This window comes from Rhododendron vialii, chromosome 1a, assembly GCF_030253575.1.
Source record: "Rhododendron vialii isolate Sample 1 chromosome 1a, ASM3025357v1".
NCBI classification, from domain to species: domain Eukaryota; kingdom Viridiplantae; phylum Streptophyta; class Magnoliopsida; order Ericales; family Ericaceae; genus Rhododendron; species Rhododendron vialii.
Window position 1 is genome coordinate 32811383 of NC_080557.1, and position 13618 is coordinate 32825000.

At 38.5% G+C, this 13618-nt stretch overlaps 2 protein-coding genes across 3 annotated transcripts; one reads left to right on the forward strand and one right to left on the reverse strand.

Annotated features, from left to right (window-relative positions):
• The first annotated feature begins 212 nt into the window (after window positions 1-212).
• LOC131333116 (ubiquitin-conjugating enzyme E2 28) lies at window positions 213-7276 on the forward strand. 2 transcript variants are annotated; one of them, XM_058367475.1, is made up of 5 exons: window positions 213-395; window positions 523-624; window positions 5002-5129; window positions 6516-6620; window positions 6896-7276. In XM_058367475.1, the coding sequence occupies exons 2-5, from the start codon at window positions 555-557 to the stop codon at window positions 7037-7039; spliced, it is 447 nt and encodes a 148-aa protein (XP_058223458.1). In that variant the 5' UTR covers window positions 213-395; window positions 523-554; the 3' UTR covers window positions 7040-7276. The 2 variants fall into 2 exon arrangements, with proteins under 2 accessions (XP_058223458.1, XP_058223450.1); XM_058367467.1 differs by lacking the exon at window positions 213-395 and having other exon boundaries at window positions 442-624.
• A 793-nt stretch (window positions 7277-8069) lies between these two features.
• On the reverse strand, window positions 8070-10639 carry LOC131333129 (arabinogalactan protein 41-like). The gene is made up of 2 exons (XM_058367485.1): window positions 10262-10639; window positions 8070-8410 (listed from the first exon to the last, which is right to left on the reverse strand). Exons 1-2 carry the CDS (start codon window positions 10377-10379, stop codon window positions 8307-8309), a joined length of 222 nt encoding a protein of 73 aa, XP_058223468.1. The 5' UTR covers window positions 10380-10639; the 3' UTR covers window positions 8070-8306.
• Window positions 10640-13618: the final 2979 nt, after the last annotated feature.

Genomic DNA, 13618 nt, shown 5'->3' on the forward strand with positions numbered 1-13618 from the left:
CCAAATTTACTTTTGATCCTCCATTTTTAGAGGACCAAATTTATTTTTAGAGGACCAAACTCTAAAAAGAACGGTGGGTCCCTCAAAAATTCTTTCAAAAATTACAAAAAGTGAAGAAAAAAGAGAATAAATTATAAAATCTCCCCTTAATGTGTCACATCTATCCTCTATTTTAGAGAAATAGAGGTGGATTGAAGATGCTCTAAGAGAGCAAGTCAGGATCATCACGTGCTGGTGCTCCAAGAGCACCGAATAATCACTATCGAGACAATACAGTTCCGCTTAGAGAACGAGAGAGACTCTTTTTTTGAAGAAGAGAAAAAGCAAGGTACTGCATACAGCCGTCCTGAATTGAATTCCACACAGAAAGCATCATCATCCCCCTCAATCCTCAGGTCAGCTCTCTGTCCGAACCCTTCTCTCTCTTCTATATACATCCGGCTCATGCATCCTTACAAAATCCCTAGCCGATCATCTCTCTCTCTCTCTCTCTCCCTCCTTGCTGTTCATTTTCTACTGCAGATCTCCTTGTCCTTGTTCCGATTCCCTGAGAAATGGCTTCCAAACGGATCTTGAAAGAGCTCAAGGATCTACAGAAGGATCCTCCCACCTCTTGCAGTGCTGGTAATTGCATATATTTAACATACTCAACATAGGGATAGCTTTTGGTCTGACTGCTTGTGTTCAATTTGTTGCTGTGGTTCATTTGTCTCGATTTATTTTTGTTCAGTTTAGATCTACGATATTCTTACTGTTAAAAAAAAATCTAAGATATTCTTATATTTCTGGGCTTGGGCCTTTTTATAAATAATAGTGGTACGTTTTAGTTATGGGTTATGCATGAGAAAATTAGAACGGGTTAAAAGATCATTTCTTCTTGTGTATTTATGAGCACTAGTAAGATCACATGTTTATGAGTCACCGTGCGGTAGCATTTCGGGAGGGAGAACTGGAAGACTTGGAGACTATATTAGACTCGGTAGGTCCGGCTGCCAACCGTAACAACACGTAATTTTAACTGACAAAACAAGAAGAGATGTTAAGTTGGACCCACACTTATGGACGATAATTTAGAATCTAATGTGTTTTTGGTTAAGTAAGACTAGGAGAACATGTAGTAGCAATCTACAATTAGGATGAGAAAACCAAGTGTATTTTGATGGATGAGAAGTGCCCAAGTCTAAGAGCAATAATTGTTTCTACTTTTGATGAAAATTAGCTATGAAAAAGGAGACCATGTTTGGTGTGATATTGTGCAATTCCTATAAAGTTGACACATCTATAGTATTTGTTATTACAAGGCTTGTTGTCATGTAATGTTGTAAAGATTTGGGTGGTACATATTGAAGAATTGAGTTTAGTTGAAATGAGAGTGGTGAATGGATGAGAGGTGTTACTAGGGAAGGTAGGTAAGATTTGTAAGAAATAAATAAACTATGGGGAAGTTAAAAGGAGCACAAGGTGAACGATAGCACAAGCATATAGTGTCGGTCCCGACATTTGGGTTGCTCAAGCCCGAACTCAAATTTGGTTGTCCACTTACTATTAAGTCATAAAAAATAAAAAGACATACAAAAAAACAAGAAATTAGGTTACATTGTGCTTTTAGCTTGAATTACATCCAAAAAAATCAAAATGAAAATGCAACCCCGGTTATAGTGCTTTATGATTAACAAGATTCGTTTTAAAGAAAACAACTTCTCCGTGCATTTTTTGAAGCAAAATCTTCAATTAAATTACCTTACTTTAACTTATCCAAGTACCATTTTCAGTTGAGCTCATAGCCAATCCACTTAATCTCTTGAGTGATATGGTAGTCCTAAGGTAAGTTTTTATCAACTTCAACTTCGAAAAACTCCTCTCCGCCGAAGCAACTGTGACCGGTTTAGTCAACAAAATTTGATGAACAACCCATACCATTTGGAAACCACCATATTTCCATTAAGACCTTGTAAATTCAACTGCTGTCCATCGATTTTGTTACTTCTCTCGGCAATATTGGTTTCAAATGTCTAAGTTCTTGGAATAACTCATCCCTAATTTTTCTATTTGTTGGATTTATAATTTTTTTATAGTTACGATTTTTTGTCTTTTGGTTGCCCCATGCCAGGAGTTATGAGGTGTTATGAGCATTATAACCATGCGCAGCATAGAGAGCTGAAACAGTTGTAATAAGGAGAATTTGATCCCGACATAGAGTGTGGTAAAAGATATATAGGTCGTAGTGGAAATGTTTTGAGGTGTTAAAAACATAGATGATTGGTTAAACTTGAGTGAGGATATGGCTTCTAACAGGGCAACAAGAGGATTTGGATCCGTGTAGCCAAACTAAAGCAATTGGGACACTAATTTTGTTTAGTTGAGTTCTCGAGGAGCATGCCTTGGCTGAGCCTACTTGTAGAGCCATTTGAGATGTAATGAGTCTTATGACCATGTGCATCATAAACAGCTAAAACAGTTGTAAGGAGTGTTTTGATCCATATTGAGTCTGGTAAAAGATACAGAGGCCGTAGGGGGAATGTTTTGAGGTGGTACAAACTTATATGATTGGTTAAACTTGAGTGAGGATATGGCTTCTAACAGGGCAACAAGAGGATATGGATCCATGTAACCAAACTAAAGCCAGTGTTCTAAAAGAAGGATTTAATCGCCGATTAATCGGCGATTAATCAGAAATTTGGCCTAACCGATTAGATTAATGCCTCGAAGGTTGAATTAGTAGGTCAGGAGGTTAATCGGAGTTAGTCGGCGATTAACCGGCGATTAGTCAGTCGGCGTCTAGCGGCGATAAGTCGATTAATCGGTTAATGGGCGATTAGTCGGCTATCGGCGATTAATAAGGGTAAAATCTATAATTTTGGAAAATTAAGGGGTGTAACTGTTATATACTCATACCAGTTTAAGGGTTTTGAATCACAGTATTTAGGGCTTGTTCAACACCCAGTCATCGATTGATCGATCTCGGAGTCACCTGTCATATCTCTGTGTAAAACACGAGATTTCCGAGCCGCCTATCACCTCTCTCTCTCTCAAATTCGAGATCTCCTCTCACTCCACGTCTCCACCGACCTCGAACATTAGTGTTTTTTTTTAAAAAGCCCATACCCATATTGACACGTTAGTGATTCTGGAAACAAAGTGTAGTAATATTTTTTATTAAATCTTAACACGAAGTGTAGTATTGTTTGGTATATATGAATAAAGTTATTATAATTGGTAAGTGACTAAAAAATGAACGGCCCATACCTAGTACCAGTTGGTGTTATAATCATGTTAACAGTTTTCTGTAAAGGAGAGATTTCTATGTCATATTTGAAAAACAATTGATGTTGTTGGATTGATAGATGAATGTTCAATTTTTTATGAGAGTTGTCATTGGGGAGTATTTATATATAAATAAATAAAAACCCGACTAATTGCTACAAGCCGATTAATCGGCGATTAATAGGTCTCGAAGCTCGAAGGTGGTCGACCGAGCGACGAACGCCGAGCGACTTTTAGAACATTGACTAAAGCAATTGGGACAAAGACTAATTTAGTTTAGTTGAGTTCTTGAGGAGCGTCCCTTGGCTGAGCCTACTTGTAGAGCCATTTGAGATGTAATGAGTCTTATGACCATCTGCAGCATAAACAGCTAAAACAGTTGTAAGGAGCATTTTGATCCATATTGAGTCTGGAAAAAGATACAGAGGCCGTAGGGAAAATGTTTTGAGGTGTTAAAGACATATATGATTGGTTGAACTTGAGTGAGGATATGGCTTCTAGCTGGGCAACAGGAGGATATCCATGTAGCCAAACTAAAGCAATTGGACAGTGGCCAATTTAGGCTAGTTGAGTTATCGGGGAGCGTCCTTGGCTGCTCGTCGCCTGTTTATATACTTTTGGTAATTCCAATGCTTGCTAGGCAAAACTACTGTAAAATAACCCGGTGAGGCCAAGGGAATTATGCAACAGGTTATTGCCGACAAATGTATGGCAATTAATAGCATCAACTGGCCCATTTTGTTTTTACGAGGAAGGTGATTTGGTAAGTCACAAGGGGAAGAGGAAATGAAGCATCGGTGATGGTTGATACATGCCATCCATCCTTGTTTCACCATACTATGTATTTCCTATTGCATCTGTGGTAGAAAAAGGATGCATATGGATGCATGCACAAACCTCTCACAGTTATGTTAACATATGGTGGGATGGTGCTATAGTGTGGCATGGGGGCCATTCTTCTGTTAGCCTGTTGTTTTCTGAATATCTGATGCCCCTCTAAGCTATTGTTAAATTATTGTGTTGGCCCTGAACACCTATGGGATGACCCTATTTCCCATTCTCCCTCCCTTCCGTTTTATTTGTCCGTCTTTTCAATTTGGAATGTCCCAAAATTCATGTTTCACTTTGAAAGGTCTAAACATAAAACCTTTTGCTTACGAAAACCACCTTTTACAGATGGATGGATATTTTTTGAAATAAGAATAAAGGGGTATTGTTGGAGTTTGATGCCTTCTTATTTGAATTCATTGTATAAATGCGTGTCCCCTAAAAGTTTTAAAACTCCCAAAAGGGACTAACATTGAGGAACCGATCATACATACAATGTTTGACATAATTGGAAATAACTGAGATTAGTGGTAGTTTAAGAATTATATGAACTTATCGATTGTTTTGCGTTTGTTATTTTCCTGTCATTAATCTGTGTAAGAAATTATCATTTTCCAAAAGCCATGCTTCTATTTAGAGTCTTGGACCCTTCTCTTGGCCCCCGAAAATAATTTCCGAGTCTATACCAGCTTGTATAGGTCCGATACTACTCCGGTAGTAGCCAATTGGCAACCAAAAACTGAATGCAATTGGTCAACACATACACCTTACAGATACAATGGTGTGTGCATATGCACACAGAGGTGCACTAATGGTCATTACATTGCAACTTTCATTTTCTACTACTACTGTACTTTTTAGAACGACTTTGTGGTGTATATCTTTTACATGGATAATGTATATTGGTAGGCCCTGTTGCTGAAGACATGTTTCATTGGCAAGCAACCATAATGGGTCCCGCTGATAGTCCATATGCAGGTGGAGTTTTTCTTGTTACCATTCATTTCCCTCCTGATTATCCATTTAAACCTCCTAAGGTATGTTAACAATTCCTATTTGAAATTAGTTTTTGTTGTAGGTGCTGATGTGCTTCATTGTTTTCCCGGAATGTCATTTGTCCTACAATTTCTTCAATTCATATTAGTTAATTTGTTTTTGTGTTTTGGAATGTCCTGAAAGTGTGTTGTTCTTTTGTTGGCGGTTTGGAAGTGGATCTTTTCTGTTTAGGCCTACTTGACTAAAGGTTGGGACTTGGGCTTTAAAGTATATTAAAGTGCTTAGTGTTACTGCCTTGATTCACACTTCCTGTTTATCATGCATATTTCAGCGTTTGTTATTTTTATTAACTACTTGGTTTGTTTTATCTTTCTTTCATTTTTGGGTTATTTGGGTGTTTCTCTGCGTGGTTGGAGAATTTGAAGCCTAGTGGTGAGTAGTATTACTCTTCGAGTACCTTGTTGCTTTTACAAGCCTAGTTCAAGTGTAAAAAGGCGTTTTGTGGACAAACTCAAGCAGCTCACGCACTCTTCCAGCCTTCCAGTCTTCCTGACCAGTTGACTCCATTTTGTAATCAACTAGCTTTGTTATGAGACTTATGATTGATGACCCTCTTGTTAGCATACTTTGGGATGGTTCCTTTGATATTCAATATTGCACACTTCTTTCCTTCTTATTTTTGTAGAACTTACTCAAATGCATATACTCAATGGAATCAACGTTAATCTGTCATGTATTGTAAAGGCCTCTTTGCCTCACCAATTGTTTTGGAATGAGAGCAGTTTTGGTCTCACTTCTATAACAGATGGCAACCTTCGTAGAGAGATGTCAAATTGCAGGAGAATTGCGAGACCAAGTATATAGAAAGAATGAGGCTGTGAGCACATGCTTTTTGTGTCGCCTTGTACAGGGTTCTGGCCTCTAGGAATCTCCAAATTGTACTACATTAACTATATTAGGATAAAACAACTTTACCTTCACTTGGGCAATGTCCCCTTCTGTTTGAAAGTTTTCTAGCCCCACACATGTTGATAGATAGAAACCCCCCTTTGCACCTAAGTTCCATTGAATTTCAAATACATTTGTAATTAATTATACCGGTGTTATATGATTCACTTCTATCTCTGTCCACATAGCCGATCGCAATTAATTTTTGAAGCACCAAAAAAAGAACCCCACTCTCAACTCCTTACTTAGATACCCTTAAATCCTAAGATAAAGCATTCAGGAAGGCTTGATGCCTGGTCACCCACCCGTACTCTATACTCATGTCCAGCTCTACAACTTTGCATGTGTCTAAATTTGTAAATACTTTATTGTTTCGCAACCTTCTTTAGCACACTTGACCTGTTTAAATCAAAATCCAAAGGGCCACATGGCGGTTCTGTTTGTTTTAACTTCCGTACTTCTGTTGAACTTTTTTGCAGGTTGCATTCAGGACAAAGGTTTTTCACCCGAATATAAACAGCAATGGCAGTATTTGCCTTGATATCTTAAAGGAGCAGTGGAGCCCGGCCCTCACTATCTCCAAGGTTCTTTAACTTTTAGCTTTAATACCATCTGCTAGAACACAATCTTGAATTCACGTAACAGCAAGCCTCATAGAGGTTGAAATCATGCAGTAACAAAATAAAATCAGATTTTGGTGTTTCCTTTATTTGACTTGGTTGGCGGAACACTATTGTTTGAAGAACTACTTTGGGATGGGTATCAGCTCTTGAAACTGTTGATTGTCTCCTCCCTAGGACTTTAGTTCCATAGTGCTGCTACTTAAATCGGTGGAAAGGGTTTCTGTTTCCATTTTCAGGTGTTGCTGTCAATCTGTTCATTGTTGACGGATCCAAACCCTGATGATCCCTTGGTGCCGGAGATTGCTCACATGTACAAGACGGATAAGGCCAAGTATGAGGCAACTGCACGGAGCTGGACCCAGAAGTACGCCATGGGCTAGCGTCATTGATAGAGCTTTCTAAGGACTTGGTTCTTTAAGTATGTAGAAATGGAGTTTGCTTTGTTCAGTTTCTCTGTAACGGAAACGTGTAGACTGGAACTATGTGGTAATGCCCAGAGAAAACAAAAATGTTCCTTCAGATTGTTTGTAATGTATTTGATTTGTGAAACTATGGAAAAATATTGATTTAATCTTGTGAAATAATATAGTATGGTTGATTTGGTAATGTTGCTAAAATAAGCCTGCATCAATTTAGATGATTGCATGTCTTTGGATGTTGATACTGAAAACAGTTTTTTGTTCTTGAGTTTGGAGGGAAAAGAAAAATGACAGGATCGTTGAAGGCTTGAAGCTAATTTTTCTCCCTTCTTTTTAATTCTCTCTCGGCAGACGCCTTCACAAAATCAAAGACCTAGACAGAGCCTTAGTTGACAATTTATGAGGAAAGGAAATTGCCTTCTTTAATGCAGTTTCTGCTTTCTGCAGTGTCTATTTAGCAAAGTATCTTTAAATTGATCTTATTTTGTGAAAATGATTAGTCGCTAACAAAGGAGTGTTTTTTTTTTTTGGGCAGATTTAACCCATTTTTCCAATAACAAGAAACATAGCCCGGAAATTTGGGCAAAAAGAACATACAATCACATCCACGATTATGCCCACAGCATTACCAGAGTGTAACAAAAGGAAGATCATCAATAGCGAAAAAACACCGAAATCAAGTAATCACTTCGATGAACACTGCTGAACGCAATGGTTGTAGACATCTCAAAACAATCTGACAAAAACCTTCGACGACAAAGGAAATACATTATAACCTGCCAGATCATGTTCCAGTCTTTCGGCGGCCCACACGCGCCACAATTGGTATCACTCCAAATGGAGTTTCACACTTTTGCACCAGACAGTTATTATATTAGTGTACCACAAATTTTCTTCTCCTTTAAGTGGCTTGAACTCAATGTGCCAATGTGGCACAAAATTGACTCTCCCATAAACCATAGTAAGCTGAACATTGAACAATGAGAGGCAATTTGAAACTAAAAGATGAATAGTCTCCCCAGAGAAAGAAAACTGCAAAATCAGAAATGTTGCAGCAAAAGAATATCTAGAACAACCACAAATGAAATATGAAACAAGTGACCACATCACTGGCCATAATAGTAGCGCTCGAACTAATTTCTCCAAACGAGCAAATACACACAATTCCAACATTCCCGCATTCCATTCATCGTCCCTTCTCTAATTCTGACTTAGTCCTAGAAACAACTCAGAAGAAATTGTTGGAAGAGGCATCCAATGGATGAATGAGGTATGTGAGAACTAGGGCCACAAGCATCAAGGCATAAGCAATCCCCTGGTCAATAGAAGTGCCTGCAAGAGACCACAACGAGATGTAAATCAGAAAAAAAGCAAGAGGGCTGTGAAAAGACAGAAAGGAAACAATGGATGAGTCTTTTTATACGAACATGCAGTTCAAAAAAGAAAAAAAAGTCTAATGTGAACATCCCAAGAAGGCAAGAACCACCTCCACTGAGAACAACAGAAACACTGCGTTACCAACAAAAGCACACTATTATGAGGGGGGGAAATAGTAATATATATACAAGTACAAAAGTATATGATCACCAATCGACAAGGGATATCCAAGATACAAAAAAAGAAAATTGACAAGGGATATTGTTTTTAACACAACTTTTCCAGGCTTGCAAAATATTTAAGGCTTTAAAGCATTCAACTCAACAGGCCCTTTGGAGTGTGAGAAAGTTACAGGAAAGAAGGGTTGTGGTTTCTCATCCAACCACACCAAAATGATGAGATTTGGTGAGAAGCAAAAAAGGACCAATAGAAACTCATCATTTCTCAACATTATCACCTCTTTTAGTTATCCAAACAAACAATAGAATTCGACTTTCTTTTCTTTTCCCACCCTTTCTTGCAGTCCAAAGGGGTTGTAATATAGTACGGACAGGACTCTGTGACTCCAATATGGCACATAACAAGTTAAAAATGGATTGATTCATTCGGAACTACTATTAACCTAGGTCCACATCTTGGCATAAACAAGGGCAAATCATCAACCACTAAGAAACAAAGTCTTTCTCAAAACATCCCAAAGTCCATGTTCAATATAATCCAACGTAAAATCAAATGTCTCTGGAGGAGGAGGGACTTCTCAGCCTGATCTAAAAATATATGATGTGATAACTAACCAATGTGAGACAGTCAGGTCCTACCATAAAATCCATATCCTAGGAGACGCCATAATAGACAATTGAACAGAAATATTGACAGATTATCAACAAAAATTGCGGGCTCTTCCATATTTGTTTGGTTATCATGCATACATTCAAAAGAGAGAGAGAGAGAGAACAATTGGGGTCTTGACTCTTGCTAGCCTCAGCCTAGTAGGATTAGGATTAAATGCAAATAATACCAAAAAAATTCGGATTTCAATACATATCTCCCATATGAGTCCCCTTCTCCTAAGGACCACCTTATTTTAATAAAATAAGGACCTCCCTTTCCCGATCAAATTTTGATGATCTGAGCCGCTCAATGTATTCAGAACGTGATTTTAAGGGTACCCGCGAGAAATCAGCAAAAAAAAAAAAATGGGAAGGGCTTCATCCGAGCAGTTTTTGTTATGTTTTTATCAAACGGTTCAAATAAAAACTGTTCAAATAGCGCCCTTCCCGGTCATTTTTTTTGCCGATTTTTTGTGGGTACCCTTAAAATCACGTTCTAAACACATTGAGCGGTTCGGATCATCGAAATTCAATCGGAAAATGGGAGAAATGGGGAGGTCCTTATTTTAACTAAAATAAGGACCTCCTTATTTGAAAATAACTGTCTCCCATATATCTATACACTTTTCTTGGATATCGATGCACTTTTTGCATATTATCCTCTGCCGTTAACGTCAGCATTTGCTAATATAAACCAAAACCTGAGAGGGCATAAAATCTAGAACGAACTTAGTACAATCAAAATTATATATGTTTAACGACGTGCTCCGAAAAGGCGGCGAGGACTTCCGTTATCACAAGGAATCGCAACGAGAATTCACGCAGAGAGAGCTAAAAACGCGACGAATTAACATCAGATCTGACAGTTTACGGTTCGAACAGACAATATTCCTCCTCCGCGTGCACAAATATAAGTATAGATACAGAATTTGCGTTGTGTGCGTATAATGTGGAAACATGGAAAGAGGAATTTTACCATCGCTAGCAGGAGCGGGGGCTGGGGCAATGTGCTCGGCCTCCGCGGAACGCGAGAATACGGCAACGGCGATTGCGAAGACGGTTAGAACTCCGACGAAAACCCTAGGCACCGCCATTCTCACTCCCACTCTTTCGCTCGAATCTAACGCACCTAACCACGGAACGGAAAAGAAGAGAAACACTAGAGAGAGAGAGAGAGAGAGAGAGAGAGAGAGAGAGAGAGAGAGAATATGTTTGAGCAATGAAGGAACAAATTTTTTTTGACACGGACAATGAAGAAACAATTTTGGTGAAAATTTGCTATTTATGGTATGGTGTTTTCCTTTGGGATATGGGAAATGGAGAGCCGGCGGGCCCTTTTTTTCACGAAATTGGGGTGATAAGAGCATCTCCAGCCTTCACTCATATTTTTCTTTAAATTTGAGTCAAATTTTGGGTAAAAATCTTTTTTGGGTAGACACATCTTCAACCATCAAATCCAAATTTTACACATCTCCCTCTTTCTCTCTCTCTAACTAGCCGTTGGAGAAATGGGTCAAGACAAAAGTTGTCTCAAATTTGGGCAAAAAAATGGGTAAAATCCAAAATGGGGAAGAGTTTGGGTCAAAGATTAGAAAGAGATTTTTGTGATTTTTATCACATTTTTAAATTTGAGTCTTGAAATGGGTCAAGGCTGGAGATGCTCTAAGGGATTGTTGGTGTAATCAAGCCATGTGCTGCCTCCTAAATTCTTACTTCAGTCATGTGCTTGACTCAGATTGACCAAATTAACCACTTGAATTTGTATGTGGATGCAGGGTTGTGAATACCATACCTGCTCGTATGTACTGTTCTTTCACCAAATCGGTACCATACCCCTCTAGTTTTATTTCTGTTTAAATGCCGGTTGGGCACCAATCGTGAAAAAATTGGAGGTTACCGATTGGTACAAGTGAATACTGGATGGTACCCATTCATACTTTTATCTTTAGAGGTTTTTTTTTTTTTTTTTTTTTTCATTTTTATCTTCTAAACTATGCACATTTTTTCTACTTAATTCTTAAACTATCAATTTGATGATTTCATCTCCTCAATTATCATACCGTTACCTACTTAGTACAATAGATAACGGAAATTAGAAACTTGGACGGAAAATGTCACGTAAAGCCCTATTTGGGATCTTGTAAAGCAGATACTTGATTATGACAGTCTTAGAAATAAAAATTAATTATGACTCTTTAGGATAAAATGATCAGAAAAATAAGACATTCGCATCGGTTCAAACAGATTGAAAATTAGAGCACTTAATTTATTTACAAGATTCATATATTAGAATTTTATGTGGTATTTTATAGAAACTAACACATAGATATTTTTTTGAGTAGCACTATTGGTACCGACGAGGTCGGTACCGAAATGTAGGGATGGCCGCGCCGGGCCGTCTCCGGCCACCGGACGGCCGATCCAAGCCGTCCAAAAATTCTAAAAAAAAAAATGAGGGGGCCTCTGCGGGAATCAACGGCATCCGAGGTGTGTAGGGTGCTTGATCCGAGCACCCCTTTTTCGTGTATATTAAAAGGGGTGCTCGGATCAAGCACCCTTCACATCTCGGATGCCGTTGATTCCCGCGAAGGCCCCCTCATTTTTTTTTATAGAATTTTTGGATGGCTCGGATCGGCCGTCCAGTAACCGGAGATGGCCCGGCGCGGCCATCCCTACGATTTCTGTACCGACCCCGTCGGTACTAATGTCATTTTCGTATTTTTTTTTAAAAGACTGAGTTCTTTATATAGAATTTCGACTGTTTATATATTAAAAATATAGTTAAAAATTAAGCGCTATAATTTTCAATCCGTGTGAATTGGTGTGAAGATCTTATTCTTCTGATCATTTTATACTAAAAGGTTACAAGTAATTTTTCTTTCTAGAGCTCTTATAATCAAGTATCTGCTCTACAGAGTCCCAATCAGGCTTTACATGGCATTTTCTATCCAAATTCCTAACTTCCGTTATCTATTGGATTAAGTAGGTAACGGTATGATAGTTGAGGGGATAAAATCGTCAAATTGATAGTTTAGGGACTAAGTAAAAAAAAATGTGCATAGTTTGTGGGATAAAAAGAAAAGAACTCTTTTAACTCTCAACCACTTGTTGGAGGCTCAGGTTTGTACTGCTGGTACAGGACAGACGACTTATTACTATATATAAGTTAATCCAAATTTGGGGACCCTATTTTGGGCCTGAAAAATAGAGACTCTAGGCGCGAGTCTTTCTCTAGTGCCAGGCCTATTATTCTATATCCGACATCGAAATTTGGAGTCAATAAATGTTTTCTCAATGCATTAAAGTACTTGTCCTCTATAAGAGAGTTGGACCGGAAACAATTTGTTCTTGAGTTTTTATTCGATTGCATTCAAAAGTATAAGGAAAAAAGGACACCAAGTTGTTTGAAAGTTGAATTGATTATGTATAGCAATCTTAGATTTTTCTACAGTTGTTTTACTTAAAGCATTACACACCGGCCAAAGATTTCAAGGCAGATGTTATCCGGAAGGCTCAACTGGAATATCACTGGAGGAAAAATTGATGACATTGTGGCTAAAACTGCTGATTGTGTATTATTTTGGATGTAAATTGCACCTGTTTATTTGTTAATCTGAGGTTGAGTAGATTGCAACCTTTTTGTTATCCGGTGTGCTGCCTTTTTGTTAATAGATGTTATGCTTTGGTGGCTCTTTTTGTCTTATCAATGTTGATAACATCTATGCCTTGGAGGCTCTTCTTTGATAAAAACACATTCCCCCTTTGTTTTGGGCAAAAGGGCAAACTTTCACCTCATTTTATCGGGCTGTTTGATATAATCGAGAAGATTGGGCAAGTGGCATATCGATTGGCATTGCCACCGAGGCTATCAGGTGTTCATGATGTGTTCCACGTGTAGATGTTACGAAGGTACGAACCGGATCCGTCACACGTTCTAGAGTGGTCCGAGCTAGAGTTGGAAGCCGATGCATCTTATGGGGAGGAGCCGATACGTATCCTAGACTCGCGTGAGCAAGTTTTGAGGGGTAAGACCATACCGTTAGTGCGAGTTCTTTAGAGTACTCTCGGAAAAGAGGAGTCGACGTGGGAAAGGGAAGACGAAGTTAGAGAGAAGTACCCGCACTTGTTTTCCGAATTAACCAATGTGAGTTCCGAATCCCGGTATTATAATTGTTAGCTTGCTGCTTGATGATGCATGTTGTGACATGAGCATGTGTACTTGATGCAAGATATTGTTTGGCTTGAGTTATAGATTTCGGGATGAAATTTCTTTAAGGAGGATAGGATGTAGAAACCCATAAAATTGTTATAATTTTGAAAATCTTTTGGTGTG